The following is a 15,480-nucleotide window of genomic DNA, read 5'->3' on the forward strand; positions in this document are numbered from 1 at the left end:
TTTTTCGATTTCAACAAACTTAGGCTCGTTTGAAAGCTACTATTGGGCCCTTGATCGAGTTCAAAGATTAAATGGTCGTGATTTCTGGTTCCAAAGATATGATGGTATAAGTGACGTAACCGACAAAATACATTGTTTTCTTCGCACGCAATATTTCGAAGATGGCTGAACAGATTTCAACAAACTTAGGCTCATTCGAAAGCTACTATTGGGCCATTGATCAAATCTGAAGATCAAATGGCTGTGACTTCTGGTTCCGGCGATATGATGGTATAAGTGACGTAACGAACTAAACGCGTATTTTTACTCCTCCTAATTTTCTCGAAGTTGGCAGGACCGATTTCAACCAACTTAGGCTCGTTTGGAAACTATTATTTGTTTTTTAAACAATTTTGAAATTCGAATGACTGCCACTTACGGTTCCGGTGATATAATGGCATAAGTGACGTAAACGTCAAAACGCATTACCGCGTCAAAACTTATTTCTTGTACAGGGTGATTTTTTAAGAGCTTGAGAACTTTTTTAAACAATAAAACGCATAAAATTTGCAAAATCTCATCGGTTCTTTATTTTAAACGTTAGATTGGTACATGACATTTACTTTTTGAAGATAATTTCATTTAAATGTTGACCGCGGCTGCGTCTTAGGTGGTCCATTCGGAAAGTCCAATTTTGGGCAACTTTTTCGAGCATTTCGGCCGGAATAGCCCAAATTTCTTCGGAAATGTTGTCTTCCAAAGCTGGAATAGTTACTGGCTTATTTCTGTAGACTTTAGACTTGACGTAGCCCCACAAAAAATAGTCTAAAGGCGTCAAATCGCATGATCTTGGTGGCCAACTTACCGGTCCATTTCTTGAGATGAATTGTTCTCCGAAGTTTTCCCTCAAAATGGCCATAGAATCGCGAGCTGTGTGGCATGTAGCGCCATCTTGTTGAAACCACATGTCAACCAAGTTCAGTTCTTCCATTTTTGGCAACAAAAAGTTTGTTAGCATCGAACGATAGCGATCGCCATTCACTGTAACGTTGCGTCCAACAGCATCTTTGAAAAAATACGGTCCAATGATTCCACCAGCGTACAAACCACACCAAACAGTGCATTTTTCGGGATGCATGGGCAGTTCTTGAACGGCTTCTGGTTGCTCTTCACTCCAAATGCGGCAATTTTGCTTATTTACGTAGCCATTCAACCAGAAATGAGCCTCATCGCTGAACAAAATTTGTCGATAAAAAAGCGGATTTTCTGCCAACTTTTCTAGGACCCATTCACTGATTTGCAAGCGTTGCTCGTTAGTAAGTCTATTCATGATGAAATGTCAGAGCATACTGAGCAAATAATAATGCATGAAAATCATAACCTCAAAAAATCTGAGCAAATACTAATGCATGAAAATCCTAACCTCAAAAAAATCACCTTTTATATGGATTAACCGATATCAATAATTGTAGGCTCATTCGAGACTGAAATTGGGCTAAGGATCGATTTCGAAAATCATATGGCAAAAATTTCTCTTTTTGTAGATATAACCATGAAAGTAACACAAGCGCTGATGCATGCTTTTTGTAACTACCCAGAATCAATCTGAATAAATTGGTGTCAAAAATAAGCCTAAACTAGTGTCAGTGTCGCCGATTCGAAGACCCAGCAGTTAAGAGGTCATTTGTGGAAGAACTGGAGACCAGAGCTGCGGGTATTCCTGAAGGTGGCAGCGTAGAAGAACAGTGGACGGCGTTCAAGAATGCCTTTACAGAAACCTGCCAAAACAACCGGAGTGAACTGCGCGTCCGGAGGAAGGAGTGGATCACGGATGATACCCGGCGGAAAATCGAGGAACGGAGAGACGCAAAAGCCGCGATAGAGCAAGCGAGAACCAGAGAAGCGAAGCGCCAAGCCCGCCAACAGTATTCGGCCCTCTCAAAGGAAGTAAAGCGCTCATGTAGGCGGGATAAGCGAGCGTGGATGGTCTTCCTGGCCGATGAAGGTGAGAAAGCCGCAACAACCGGCGATATCCGTCTCCTCTATGATTTCTCACGACGCCTTAGTGAACCAAGGAATAATACAAGGGTGCCAGTGAAGGACGCGATTGGTCAGCTGCTAACCGACCCCACTGACCAGTTAAAACGTTGGTTTGAACACTTCGAACAATTTCTTCAAGTTTCGACGGTCAACCAGCCATCAACATCTCGACATGGGCCGCCAAGAGTGCGACGCATCTCTCGTGTCAGCTCCGAGGCGCCATCTTTACCGGAGATCAAAGCCGCCATCCGAAGCATGAAATCCAACAAGGCTCCTGGGGTCGATCGCATATCAGCGAAGATGCTCAAAGCTGACCCCACGCTATCTGCTCAAATGTTGCATCAACTATTTCGAAATATCTGGGACACCGCGACATTCCCAGTCGACTGGATGCAGGACGTCTTAGTGTAGGTCCCGAAGAAGGGGGACTCAACTGTACGAGACAATTGGAGAGGTATCATGTTACTGTGTATTGTTCTCAAAGTTTTGTGTACAGTTATCCTCAACCGGATACAGAAGAAAATCGATGTGACTCTCCGACGACAGCAGGCAGGATTCCGTGCCGGAGGATCCTGTGTGGACCATATTGTCACGCTCCGTATTGTTCTGGAGCAGGTCAATGAATTCCAAGAGTCTCTTTACTTGGTCTTCATTGACTACGAAAAAGCCTTCCGCCGACTCAATCACGAAAACCTGTGGGGCGATCTAAGGCGCAAGTGAGTCCCAGATAAAATCGTCAACCTCATCGAAGCGCAGTATGAGGCTTTCACGTGTAGAGTACTGCATAATGGAGCCTTGTCTGACCCTATTCGGGTAGTCGCTGGAGTGAGGCAAGGATGTATTCTATCACCGCTACTGTTCCTCAAGGACTGCCTTGCGAGTTTACGAAATATCTGGAGATCAAATCAGATTCGTCTACGCACTAAGATCCGAATTTTCAATACAAACGTGAAATCTGTACTGTTGTACGCCAGCGAATCAACCGATGTCTGCGGTATATAATTCGTGCCTGGTGGCCTGACAATTGGATTTCGAATGCCGAGCTCTATCGTCGTTGTCATCAGAAGCCGATGTTGACTGAAATTCGGGAACGTAAGTGAAGGTGGGTCGGACACTCACTTCGAAAGGGCGGAAACGTAATCTGCAAGCAAGCGCTGAACTGGAATCCAGCCGGACATCGCAGCAGAGGTAGACCTGGGGGCCCATGGCGGCGGAGCCTGAACAAGGAATTTAAGCGAGTCGATCAGAATTTGACCTGGGCCCAGGTCAAGGCGAAGGCAAACAATCGCCCAGGGTGGAAATCTTTCTCGTTGGCCCTTTGCACCACTGCCGGTGCACAGGACACATAAGTAAGTAAGTAAGTGTCAGCAAAATTAAGCAAATTTTTAGGTTCAAATTAAGCAAATTTTTAGGTTCAAATTAAGCAAATTTTTAGGTTCAAGGAAAGCGTGCCTAGTTGGGAAACAGTACCGATTTCGTTCAGCCTCACAATATTTATTGTCAAACATCCGATAGAAGTAAATATTGGAAGGTTCTTCACAGAAAAAGGAGCTGATAGTTAAACAGTTAGTAGTCAGCCGAGTAGACATTTGGAATTGCTAACAGACATCGAGTTCTTCAAGAAAACAATGACCATCGAAGACGCTTCTGTCACGTCTGGAAGGAGTATTGTCATCTTGATATTATCCAAGAGCGAACATGAGATGCACGATATATAACATTTTGATATTAAAATCATGAATAACAATTATGAGATAGTTTCATGATTTTGAATCATAATTTCAGTCTATTGCAACTATTATTTTTGTACTGTCTTAAAATGTTAATGAGTTGTTAGTGAGTAGCTTTTCTAAATTCATACAATTATTTTGCTTACCTAAGTCGGATTATTAATTTCGTTTCTAATACATATTTCACGTTTTTTCTGTAATTAGCAACAATGATGCGATTGTACGGGAACACGTTTTCACTGCAGCTCATTTGCGGATGATAGATTAGGTGTTTAAATCAAAGGGGCTTTTTTACACCCACTTCGTTTAGACAACTGATGTAAGGGATGATAAAATACCAAATAAATCTTCTGTTGAATCATTCCGTGTATTATTTAAAAATCCCGCGCTGTGTCCTAAATCGTACCACCGACGGTTCGTGGCGATCTGAAGATGCATTTACAAGCATTTTCCTCCCCTTACTAGCCAGTGGTGACTTACGGACTTGCTGTTGGCGATTGTTGCTTTAGCTGCCAATACAACCCGCGCGAGTACCCCGTCCAATTATAAACACTTTATTATTTGTTACGATTGACCACGGCACGAAGAAAAAAAAATCAGTTTCCCAATTCCCGCGTGCTGCGGCGTGTGTGGTCACAAGATCAATGCAGATTTTCTCTACAATTTCTGCTATTTTTTGCAGCAGAAACCAAAAAAAAAAGAATGCTTCTGTCGAGTGTGAGCCAGATTTGCTTGTTGGTTACCCAAGCGCCTCCGTACACCGGGCAACTTGAGGCGCATCCATTCAAGTCGAGTACCACACTCTTCGAGCAGCTAGCTGGAAGCCGGCCTCCGATGGCTACATTCCTCGAACCGCTACGAAGTTGACTATCGAACCACTATTAATAGGGCCGCTGAATCGAACGGTACTCTTGCACTTCGAGACACAAATATCTATGGCCATAACAACTCCAGCGACAACCATGAGAAAGGGCTTTGGGAAATTTATGACCCTCCTCGATTGGTCAGAGCATCCCCTCTTCAGTGCTAGCCCGGAGTTGATCGACGATTTTCGATTGTACCGTTTTCCTTCCCGATTAATCGATCGATGGCCTATGGGTTAACACTTCGCCTGTCCGAACCTTCCTCCCCTCCCATTTGTTTGGGACGGATGGGTGACGATCATAACATGCGTAAACAACTACGGCTACGGCTACGGGCTATAAATAGAACCGGAGAAGAAAATAATAAAAACAGATTGCTGTCAAACAACACGCCAGCATCTCGTCCGTCGCACCAGGCGAAAGCTGAGACCGACCGATTGAATCTATGCAGGCACAGTCCCCCTCCGGGGGGTCTCACACTCCACGCTGGCACCTGTGTGAACAACTAGCGTTCCGTTCCGGGATCCCCAGCGATTATCACCGGTTCCTAAATGAAGCTGATAATGATACATCTCTCCGTTTTGCACCGCTTTTGTCCGAACCCCAACCCGACCCGGACCTAGAGAATGTGTAATAATCATTAACGCCCACCCCGTTGCTCTTTGTATTTCTCCTCTCCCTCTCACTCACTCGTATTGGACTTTCGTCGTCGTCGTCGTCATCGTCGAACGGAACATAATTGTCATAGTTTTGGACGCGCTGGAATTTCGGTTAGCCGCAGCCAATCCTACCGTTTTATTTTTAACACAAATGGAGCATTTTCGGGAGTCACGGGGACTGTGCAAATTGCATGTGTTCAGGCGTTTGAGATTTGTCCGACAAAATTTACCGTTTAGTTACCGGGTGAAAGCCAAGAGGCCAGCGAGATGAAATCGGAATTGTTGTCGTTCGAAGCGGGGAATGGAAGCAATTCCTTACCTTAATCGCAGGAAGTATCGCCTTGGCATCCTCCGGCAGGACTAACTTCTGCCGGGGTTTAGCCGGACTAGGCTCAGCCTTGCTATTGTTGTTGTTGTTATTGTTCCCTTTGGCGTCCGAATCCACCGGTACACTGACGGTTCCGTCGTTTGTCCTGTAATTCGAATCGAGTTGAATTAATGACAAGAAATCACATCTCGAATTCGGTTCATTCTCACCTGCCATCCTTGGCCGCCTTGCTCTTCTGAGGTGTTGATTTCTTTCCGCCGGCAGGACTCGGTTCCTTGACGTTTTCGGTGATCGCCGTCTGCAGCAGTGACTCATTCGTGTCATTGTTGTTATTATTATTGCCACTGTTGCAGCTGGTACTCACCGTGACCGTGACCGTGGACGAGGCAATCATCGAAGCACCCTGTATCACATGTATGAACCGTTCCAGGATGATCCCGAACATGAGCAGCCCGATCGAGAGGGCACATTCCTGCACTTCGGAACGGGCACCGGGAGCTATGGATGCGTCTGCAAAAATTAAACCAAAAAAAAAATGGATAGTCAGTTTTTTAGACCAATCGGAAAATCCCACGCCGCCCGGGGAACTCCTTTCTCTAACCACGCTAATGAAATTCTATTCCGAGAAATGAACCAAACACAGTGGCACACACGCACATGCACACAGATGAAAGAAAAAAAACAAAATAATAACAATAATAAGTAGTATGGACATAATGAAATAATTGGAAGCATTTTGTGTCTTTCGCAGATTGCACAGCTCGAGGCCCCTGGCAGCCGCAGCAGCAGGGCCAACCACCCCGGTGCCTACCTCCCTCCCTCCCTCTCCAGGAGACAACAAAGAATTCATTTGTTGCTTGCCGGGGCCAGCGAACGGATAAAATTGCACTTGGCTGCCTGCTTTCCTGGATAGCTGACAGCATAAAACAAAATAAATAAAATAAAATTAAGGCGCATTTCGGGCGTGTGAATAACGGAATACTAATTTTTCAAGTCGTTTGATTCGGCTCAGTGTATGTGCGGTTAAACGAGAAAAAAAAACGAGAAAATAAAAATGCTAACTCGTCAGCGGCTGTTGGAGAAAAGAATGCACGCGGTTTCACGGTTGCTGATTTCTGGTTGGTCTGGTTGGCGAGAACGATTGGTTCTTCTTCCATTGGGAAGCAACTCGGTAGGAAACTACTGCTGTTTAGAACTAACTCACTGGCGACTGGCTTTTTCAATGTGGGTTCTGGTTTTGGCGAAAAGGTCTTTCGAAACTGGTAAAATACTGCCATTTTCACGTTTTTTCGACGATTAAAAATTTTCTGGGGAAAAATTCATTTCAGCTAAATGAGTTCTCGAAGCGATGATATATTGATAAGATCTTTGAATTCACCCGTCTAATTTTTGTGTGAACACAACATAATGTGTCTAACGGTGTTTGATTATCACAAATAATCGAAAAGATCTTCAGAAGGTTGATCGAAAATATCAATTAATCAATCCTCAAACTTAATTAAGCAAACAATTAGTAGCGGACGGAATAAGTTTTTTTTAATGCAATTTTAGCAATTATTAAATATTTTCATAAAATAAATAAACACATTCGACATTCTTCAATTACACATAGCTAATGAAAGTTCTGACATGACTTCACAATTCATATCCATTCAACTAATTTTTTAGTTGAATTAGAGAAATAAAACGTTGTTTTCAACCAACATGAATGGTTGAATTTGCTTCTGCAATTTGCGGCTATATGGAGCTCTGACACCGAAAAAATGTTAACACCGTAATGACTACTAGCCACTAGATGGCACACTACTACCGAAAAAAAATTTCGGTCGCGGTTATATTTTCTACATTGGCAGGTATAAATACGATGTTGTATTGGAGAAAAAGACATAAGCGAAACATAAACTTCTTTTTGAAAATTTTACTTCTAAATCGCTGTTTTCTTCATTCGACTTCGCGAAATCGACTCTCTCACTGAAAACTTTGAGCACTCGGAAAACAAAAACCGAATACAAGTAATACACCGGACGGCGTAGCCCGGAATGTTAGAAGATACAAAAAACATCATTTGACGTGTACAATTAGAGTGCAACATTCGAAACTCACTTCACTGTTCCGCGTAAAAACATTATTACGCACAATCGCTTCAAATGAGCACAAATTCTGAATAAATACACTTTCCACTAAGAGTTCACGCCATTTTTACATATTGGTTTAGGAATTTATATATGGATATATCGTAACACATGCGAAAAACATCAAAACAATTTGCAAACAGTTTTAAAAGACTGTCCTTTTTAGATTTTAATGGATTGTTTTGTTTTGACATTTCTCATGAGTTTTTGGCTAATAAACTTGTTGATAAAACCAATCTCTTTTTTGTTTTCTTTGTGCTATCCTTCAGTAATGACGGTGATAGATAAATAGAAACAAATTTTCTGATTTTAATAACGAAATTAGTTGTCAATGAGAATTTCGTGTTGGATTGAAATATTGCTGGTTTGTGTCCAGAATATTTGCCAACTAAACACATTCTCTAAAAATAAGAATTTTTTCAGCAAAGTAAATTCTCAATTTTAACTAATTTTATTGTTATTTTAGAAATTTTGTTGTTAAAATCAACTAATTCAAAAACAGTAATACGAATTAGGCGCAGAGCTAATTTCGGTCGTTCCGTGAATAGATTGAATTTGATAACAGCTTCAAGAAATAAAGGTTTATGTTTTAGGTTATCTCAAAATATCCCACAAAATATTTCCATCTCATCCCTTCACCTCATTACTTTGAATATGAATAATATCTTACAACGTACCTGAACCAAACTGTGAAATGTTTAAAAATGAATATTGAAGCTATTGTCACAATTTTCCATTAAAATAAATGGCTTTAAATTCTTCGGTGATCGTTTTTTTCATTTGAAATGAACTCACTTCTTGATTTAGGACACATTTTCGTCTGAAGATTTACAGTTCGTCATGTTTCTGAATATCTACTAGACGATTCGTTTCAAAACATGATCACTGTTTCACACAATTACACTACTATTGAATACTGGATGACTCATAAATAGTAATATACACTTGCCTTGTTTAATTAACGATTAAAAACTTCAAAAACTACCAGACAAGCAATAAAGTTTAATAAGTTTTTCACTTAGTTCACTTCATTGCGATTTGTTTTCATCTCATTTGATTTCTCAAAGTTACCAGGTTTTGTTTTTCTTCTTCAAATTATCATCAACAAGTATTTTTTTTTTTTGGTATCCGTGACATTAGTTTAATTATATTATTGATATTTATATTTCAATAAAACTATTTCGGTTTCGAATATTACCAGAAAGAGCGTGTTAAAACTAATGAAATAACCATTGTGGAAAATCTAGTAGCACTGGTTTCTTTCCGCTATATGTCAACATAACGCTGTGAAGTGTGTGTGTGTTTCATCGGCTGTGCACAGCGTAGCCAGATATTTTCATAGAAAATATGTATTGCTCTGTATAAAAAGTCTATATCTGCTCTATCTGTTTACACTAACAAAATGATGTTAAAAGATAATTCTTCATATCTGCGAAGATTTCCATCGCATGTTAAACGATTTGTCCGTTGATTAATAAACTTTCAAAGAATTACTGCAATCAAATACTAATAGATACTCAGAGATAAAAGTCTAATTTTTTACTCCTCTATTTTTTATGAACCTGTATAAATCTGTATTAGATTTAGGAAATCTGTATAAAATCTGTACTCTGATTTAAATCAGTATGCGAACGCAAAAATCTATACAATACAGGTAAAACTGTATAAATGGCATCTCTGGCTCTGCATTTTGTTTTTAGAAGGGCGAACGCCTAAATAAAAACAATTCCTTTTTTGTTTTTTTTTGTTAAGTATACCAAATGAACTGCACAGTGAAGTTTTAAATTTAACCCAAAAATTTTCAAACGTCGAAATGATTCAAAACGGGTTCTAAAAATATCGTGTGTTGTTTTATAGTTGCCATTAGGCCATTTTTAAGAAAAAATCGGACATTGTGAGCCTGAGAGTGTAATAGTGCAATGTTTTGTTTCGATTGCTGTTGCCATTACTAATTTATAGGATGAATAAAGGACCAGCGATAGGAACAGAGTAGTGAACATATCAGAACTGTTTTTAGCTGATTTTTTGAACATTATTTTAATTTCCAAGGAATATTATTTTTATTGATTTGGATATGATTATTACTGGAAGAGATATATTATATTTCCTGCAGTATTGAGTTTATTTTTAGAAAGGAAAAAAAAGGAACACGCACCGAAAGAACCAGCTCAGGTAGTGGGGGACCAGTTAAGAGCGATTCCAATACTAGAACGGAAGGACGACTTCTGAAGCTATGGAGGCAAGGATGGTAAGACACCATTAAAACGAACACGGCATAGAAGCCAGTTGCAGGAAAAGTTTAGAAAAAAGGTTTATAAAATATTCATTATAACCTGCAACAAGCATTCGCATGCCGCAACTTTAATAACAATTTTTTTTCCACAGACAGACGGGTTGTCGACCTGTATCTACGGGTTAAAAAGGTGCGAGGTACCTCAACAAAAAAATATATATAAGTAAACGAATGATGGAAAAGGGCACGAGATAACATATAGACGAATATATATCGCAGAAACACTTAAATGCATAGAAAAAAAAAACATAGATTCAACAAATAGAAAAAATATGTATGATAACGAAAAAAAAATTACGATGCACAAAGATATGACAATGAAAAAAATATATATAAAATAATAATAATAACACTCATAGGATAGAAAATAGATTATATTACAGGCACAGAATCATGCAAAACGAATAAAAGTTTTTTTTTTGGAGTCGCAAACTGTGTGTGCCCGAAAATAGTGGTCACAGAAAAAAGGATGCCGGTAGCTTAGCCAAGCTAGCTAAGAGAACGAGAGGGTGTGATCGGATGCGGTGGCAAGTTGAAGACAAAGGGAATCGTGGAATCACCAAGATGTCAGAAGGAAGAACAGCAGAGTTGAAAAATCGGTGCAGAAAAATTGCGAAAAAGTTTAATATGGAAGACGTGATAACAAATCAAAATAATGGCAATGCTACAAATTGCTACATCAACAAGTACAAATGATAACAAAACAAGAAGGAAGTAAATGCAGTCAACAGAGTTAAAGATGACTTGCGTGGGTATGCCACAACGTTACCCCATTATTTATTCAGTGAGCATCGTCAAAGCTCAGCTGAATACCATAAACAAATATAGGAAAATCAAAGTTTATTAATACGTGGAAAACTAAAAAAAACACTACGAAGAAAACAACCACGAGATCAAATGAAATACATAAAAGCTGCTAGGAGCCATTGTACCCAACGAGAAGCCATGATGAGGAGCAACAATACAAAATACCAATACATGACTAATCAACGAAGAAGCTTCATCACATATATTTTTACGGAACTATTATTACTACTGGCAGTAATCCCAATGGTGCCCAAAACCGCAAAGGAGTCAATGATCAATTTTCAACTATGCCCAATGACGCGAGTACCTAAACAACGAGAAGCCCTAATACGAACCACCAACACAGAAGAACGAGCCATTAAGAAGGAGAACGACACGGTGCCCAGAGTCCGAGACTAGCAACCGTTCGATCACCCCACAGATAAAGTAACAATAGAAGTATACCATAGAACAGGATGGCATCAGAGGAGAACACACACACGAGGACCACCGTAAGGTTAGGAAATTTAATTTGCGTATAGCCAAAACAAAAAAAACATATGTAAAGAAGTCCGGCAATAGTAATTATAAATACGGAAGGAAATTTGTGATCCAGCTACAAACCTCAATGTTATAAGCCGGCGCATTCGACTTGATGTCTACCCTTCAGGTAACATCAAGCTCAGTAAGTAAGGGGGCATGCAGCGCCCTTAGCAAATTTTCCTTCGAATTTGCTAGTATTGTAGAAAAAGTAGGAAATTGTGAAGGAAACTCTCATATGAGTGTAGCCGCAACCTTCAGGTATAAACTTTGTTATAGAAGCGTGCACATTTTCGAGCATTAGTCATCGCAACGATGTTTAAGAAACTTTGTTATAAAACCATAGACAGTTCCGAGCATTAGTCAGTAATGTTGTAGAAAACAAAGTTATTTTCACGGACACTGGTCACTGCCTCTGGCATAGTGACAGTGGTCTCGGCTTTCGGTAGAACTTCGGGAGAAAGTCGGATGAACTTTCTACTTTTAGTTTTTAGATTACGGCAAAAGCAGAACGAAAAGTGCATCTCATTGGAAGCGAAAAGTGCAAGGGGGGGAAGGGTTCTTAGTGTCAGTAGGATCGTAGCACTAGCCATGCATTGATTCTGTACGTTATGAGTCGGCTGCGAAGTCTGTCGAAACAGAAAGGCCAAATTCCACGGAAGAAATAGAATGCCAGGACTTTGCTTTGCTTTTTGTATGTGAACATCCTCACTCTAATTTGATCTCACTACGAACCTCCACAATAAAGCTTTGGAGAGAAATGTCATCAGATTATATTGCCAAGGTCTGCAAAAGCTTTAGGCGTCATCTAGAAGCGGTCATAATTGATCATAATATTGAGTGAAGAGGAAGCTTAATCTTCTACGAACATTTTGTGTCAATACAGGTTATGTTTAAAGTTGCCCCAATGAAATTAAAAATGTTGGAGTCTCATTATTTTTGACGCATACTTTACATATATACATACATACTATTCCCGGTGCTTCCGGAACCGGAAACCGGGGACTGGTATAAACGGAATGGATACGTTTGGCCAACAATTGAGAAGACCTATCGGTTGGAACTGGTTTGAGCCCCAAACAACTCCATTTCTCCGTGTTTTGCATCAATGTTTTGTATAGTTGCTTGAAATGTTCAACACTCTTTATCCTGTAATTCCGGAACCGCAAGTCGGATTCATATAAAATTTAGAAATTTTGTATAGAACCATGAGACCATTCATTTGAATCTAAGTTTCTAAAAATCGGTCACGCCATCTCTGAGGAAAATGAATAAGTAATTTGTAATTGGAATTTGGATTTCACTCCATGTGGCAGTCACTTCTTTCTGACTAATCCAAATGTCATGAAATTTCGCACGTTGTGTTTTGAAAGTGGGCACTTCATAAACGTCATATAGAATTGACTATGATAACGTCATCTGTGCGCCAGTCAGACGACTTATAGAGTGATGTGTTAAATGGAACATTTTTCCGATGCGAAATATCCCTTTCCTTCGTTAGTCTCGTTCTCAATCAAAAAAGTTAGGCAGACGATTTGTTTTTAAATTTGCCAGACGTTTCGGCTGTTTTTTATATGGCATTTTTCAAGGGAAAATTGAATTTTCTTGTTCGTTCTAATGTGATATGAAAAATTTGAATAAAAATCATTTCCAAACAAGTTTTAAGATTTTTTTTTTTGTATGCTAAATTAAATTGTAAAAAAGCCATTGTAGTGAGATCTGCATTATCATAAAAAATTAATTTCCGACCCTATTTTTGTTAAAGTATTCAACACTAAAACTATAACTACCAAGATAAACGGTCTTCTTCTGCCAAACCAGTGGCATCGGAAGCCCGATAGCTCGACAACCGACAGCGCCGGTTTGTTAGGGCTCTAATTAATGCTCATATTTTAAAGCAGCTACCAAATGCTAAACCACTTCGCGAACGCGATTTGCGCCAGCCGACGAACTGTTTAGATCATTTCCGGTGATAATGAGTACCATTTCTTCGTACAAGCGCGCCCACATTAACTTGCGCTGGTGTTTTTTTTTTGCCTTTCTAATCGCTCCATTTCGCAACGGAAGAATAACTTCCATTCTAAGGCGGCGACCAAAAAAATAGCGGACGTTCGACGAGCCTGTAGAAACCACCCCCGGGGCGTTGATCCACTATCTGTTCTTCAAAATCGACGATGAAAGAACATTTCAGTAAATATACAATTCCCAAAATGTAATTGACCCGCGGTAACCCGACCCGGGCGTCGTCTTCGGTGGCGGAGATTTTTGCACTTGGGTGCGAAAAGCTGCTGCCGTTGGTGTATCTTTCCCACGGGACATGCGGAAATGTGGAAAGTTCGTAAGAACACATTCGTTTCGTTGTCCCTCCTTTCCAGCAGCGTTTCTTGTGCTGCTGCTGCTGCTGCTGGAGCTGACATCCATATTAATTCTAATTTCTGTGCTAATTAGTCCACTGCAGAATCGTGGTTCGTTCGCTCTTTCGATTGTTCGTTTGGTTCGTTCGTTCCATAACACCACAGATTTCTCGCCGCGTCTTTCATTCCGCGAAATGGGAGAATTTCCTGTTCACTAGACCAAGACGACCACCGTCGATTGCCGTTTGCCGCCGTTAGTTTGCCGGAAAGCTTGCGCTTCTGCTTGTTGCAGTAGCACCGCGATCTTCCGCCTTTTCTTTCCCCGGTGTGTGTGTGAATACTTGTTTGACAGACAACGGCAATCTACGAGCCAGTGTTGGCAGACTGAAGAGTTCTTGAAGACGATCGAGAGATCGAAATTGAAATAAATGATTGGCTTTAGTTCGGAAATAATTATCGATTTTAGAAACAAAACTTGGGGGGTCTTTCGTCATTCAGATTGCTTTTGGCAGATCAACCGATGAGATTTTGTGAACAATTTGCCTGGGGTCGAATTGAGAGATTTCGCTGGAAACATTGATGATAAATTCATTTTTGTTTTTAATCGAAGTAATTTTTTCCAAACGTAAAAATTGAAATTGAAAATATGAGATTTAGTTTCTTTACATCACTCTAGGAGAAGAAATTTCAAGAAGTAGTATTGTATACAAATGTCTGATTTTTACACCTGGTGACTATGGAGCCGGAATGACAAATTTCATGCGTTGAAATTCTACATCACACACTCTATAATCCAGACCTGGCTCCATCCGACTACTCACGTTGTTTCAATCAATGCAAAACGTTTTTACCGGAGTACGCTTCATTGTAGTCTAGATTATAGAAAATCGGTTACACTCTTTTTCGGGCTCAGATAACGAGTTAATTTGTTATTAAGTTCATCAAGTTCATCAATTTGAGATAGACAGGGAAGCTTGTTCGGGCCTAAACTAGCATAACCGAAAGCGTTTTGCGCTGAAATTGCAGGAATATTTTTTTCCATTTATCCACATAGTCGCTTTAAACAACGGATTGGAACATCTCACACTACTATTTTACCGTTTGTTGTGCCATCTCTGATTGTTAAATTTTGAAGTTGTTGACCACCACTTACGGTACTTCCGGAACCGGAGTCCGGTATACCCGATGTCGGTTTGTGTGGTCATCAACTTACAAGAATACCTATACACTTAGAAAATTTAATGATACTCAAGTCTTTTTTATGTGGAAGGATACGTATTGCATAACTTTGAAAATTAGAAAAAAAAAATCCGAAAGCTGCACAGAAAAAAAAATTAAATTTACACAATGTGTAACTCAATGATACTTTGAAATAGACATCAATTGAATCAAAAATTTGGTTGAAAACCATCATCGATGTAAAAGTAAATTAGAATGCCTCGGTTTTTCAATCAATTATACAAAATATTTTAATTTACGCTTAATTCTGCTTCTAAGGTATATTGAAAAGTAAAGACCTAAGGAGTAAGTTTATATTCAATTTCCTGCTCCAAATATGTGCATGAAAATATATGTAGATATTTTTATCTGTGTACACTGCACGTGAAAATCATGTAAATTTAAGTCTTGATAAATGCACGTAAAGAGAGCATCCCAATCGACCTAAATTTACAGCCCAAAATATGTCATGTCATTTGCGGCTAATTTGATTGAATTTGGCACTAAAGTAAACAAACAAATTGGATGTGAACATTAATTGATGCCCGGATTATGTTG

At 39.7% G+C, this 15,480-nt stretch overlaps 1 protein-coding gene across 3 annotated transcripts in view; it reads right to left on the bottom strand.

The window, feature by feature from the left end:
* The window catches only part of LOC131426149 (telomerase-binding protein EST1A), a 237,000-nt gene that overhangs the window by 110,580 nt on the left and 110,940 nt on the right, over nucleotides 1-15,480 (bottom strand). For 2 of the 3 annotated variants that reach the window (XM_058588614.1, XM_058588613.1), the window contains 2 exons: nucleotides 5,809-6,109; nucleotides 5,591-5,744 (listed from right to left, as the gene is read on the bottom strand). In XM_058588614.1, coding sequence (XP_058444597.1) covers nucleotides 5,591-5,744; nucleotides 5,809-6,109 — 455 coding nt within the window. The remainder of the gene's footprint in view (nucleotides 1-5,590; nucleotides 5,745-5,808; nucleotides 6,110-15,480) is intronic. The other variant, XM_058588615.1, reaches the window with a different exon arrangement.

Source organism: Malaya genurostris, chromosome 1 (assembly GCF_030247185.1).
Source record: "Malaya genurostris strain Urasoe2022 chromosome 1, Malgen_1.1, whole genome shotgun sequence".
NCBI lineage: Eukaryota > Metazoa > Arthropoda > Insecta > Diptera > Culicidae > Malaya > Malaya genurostris.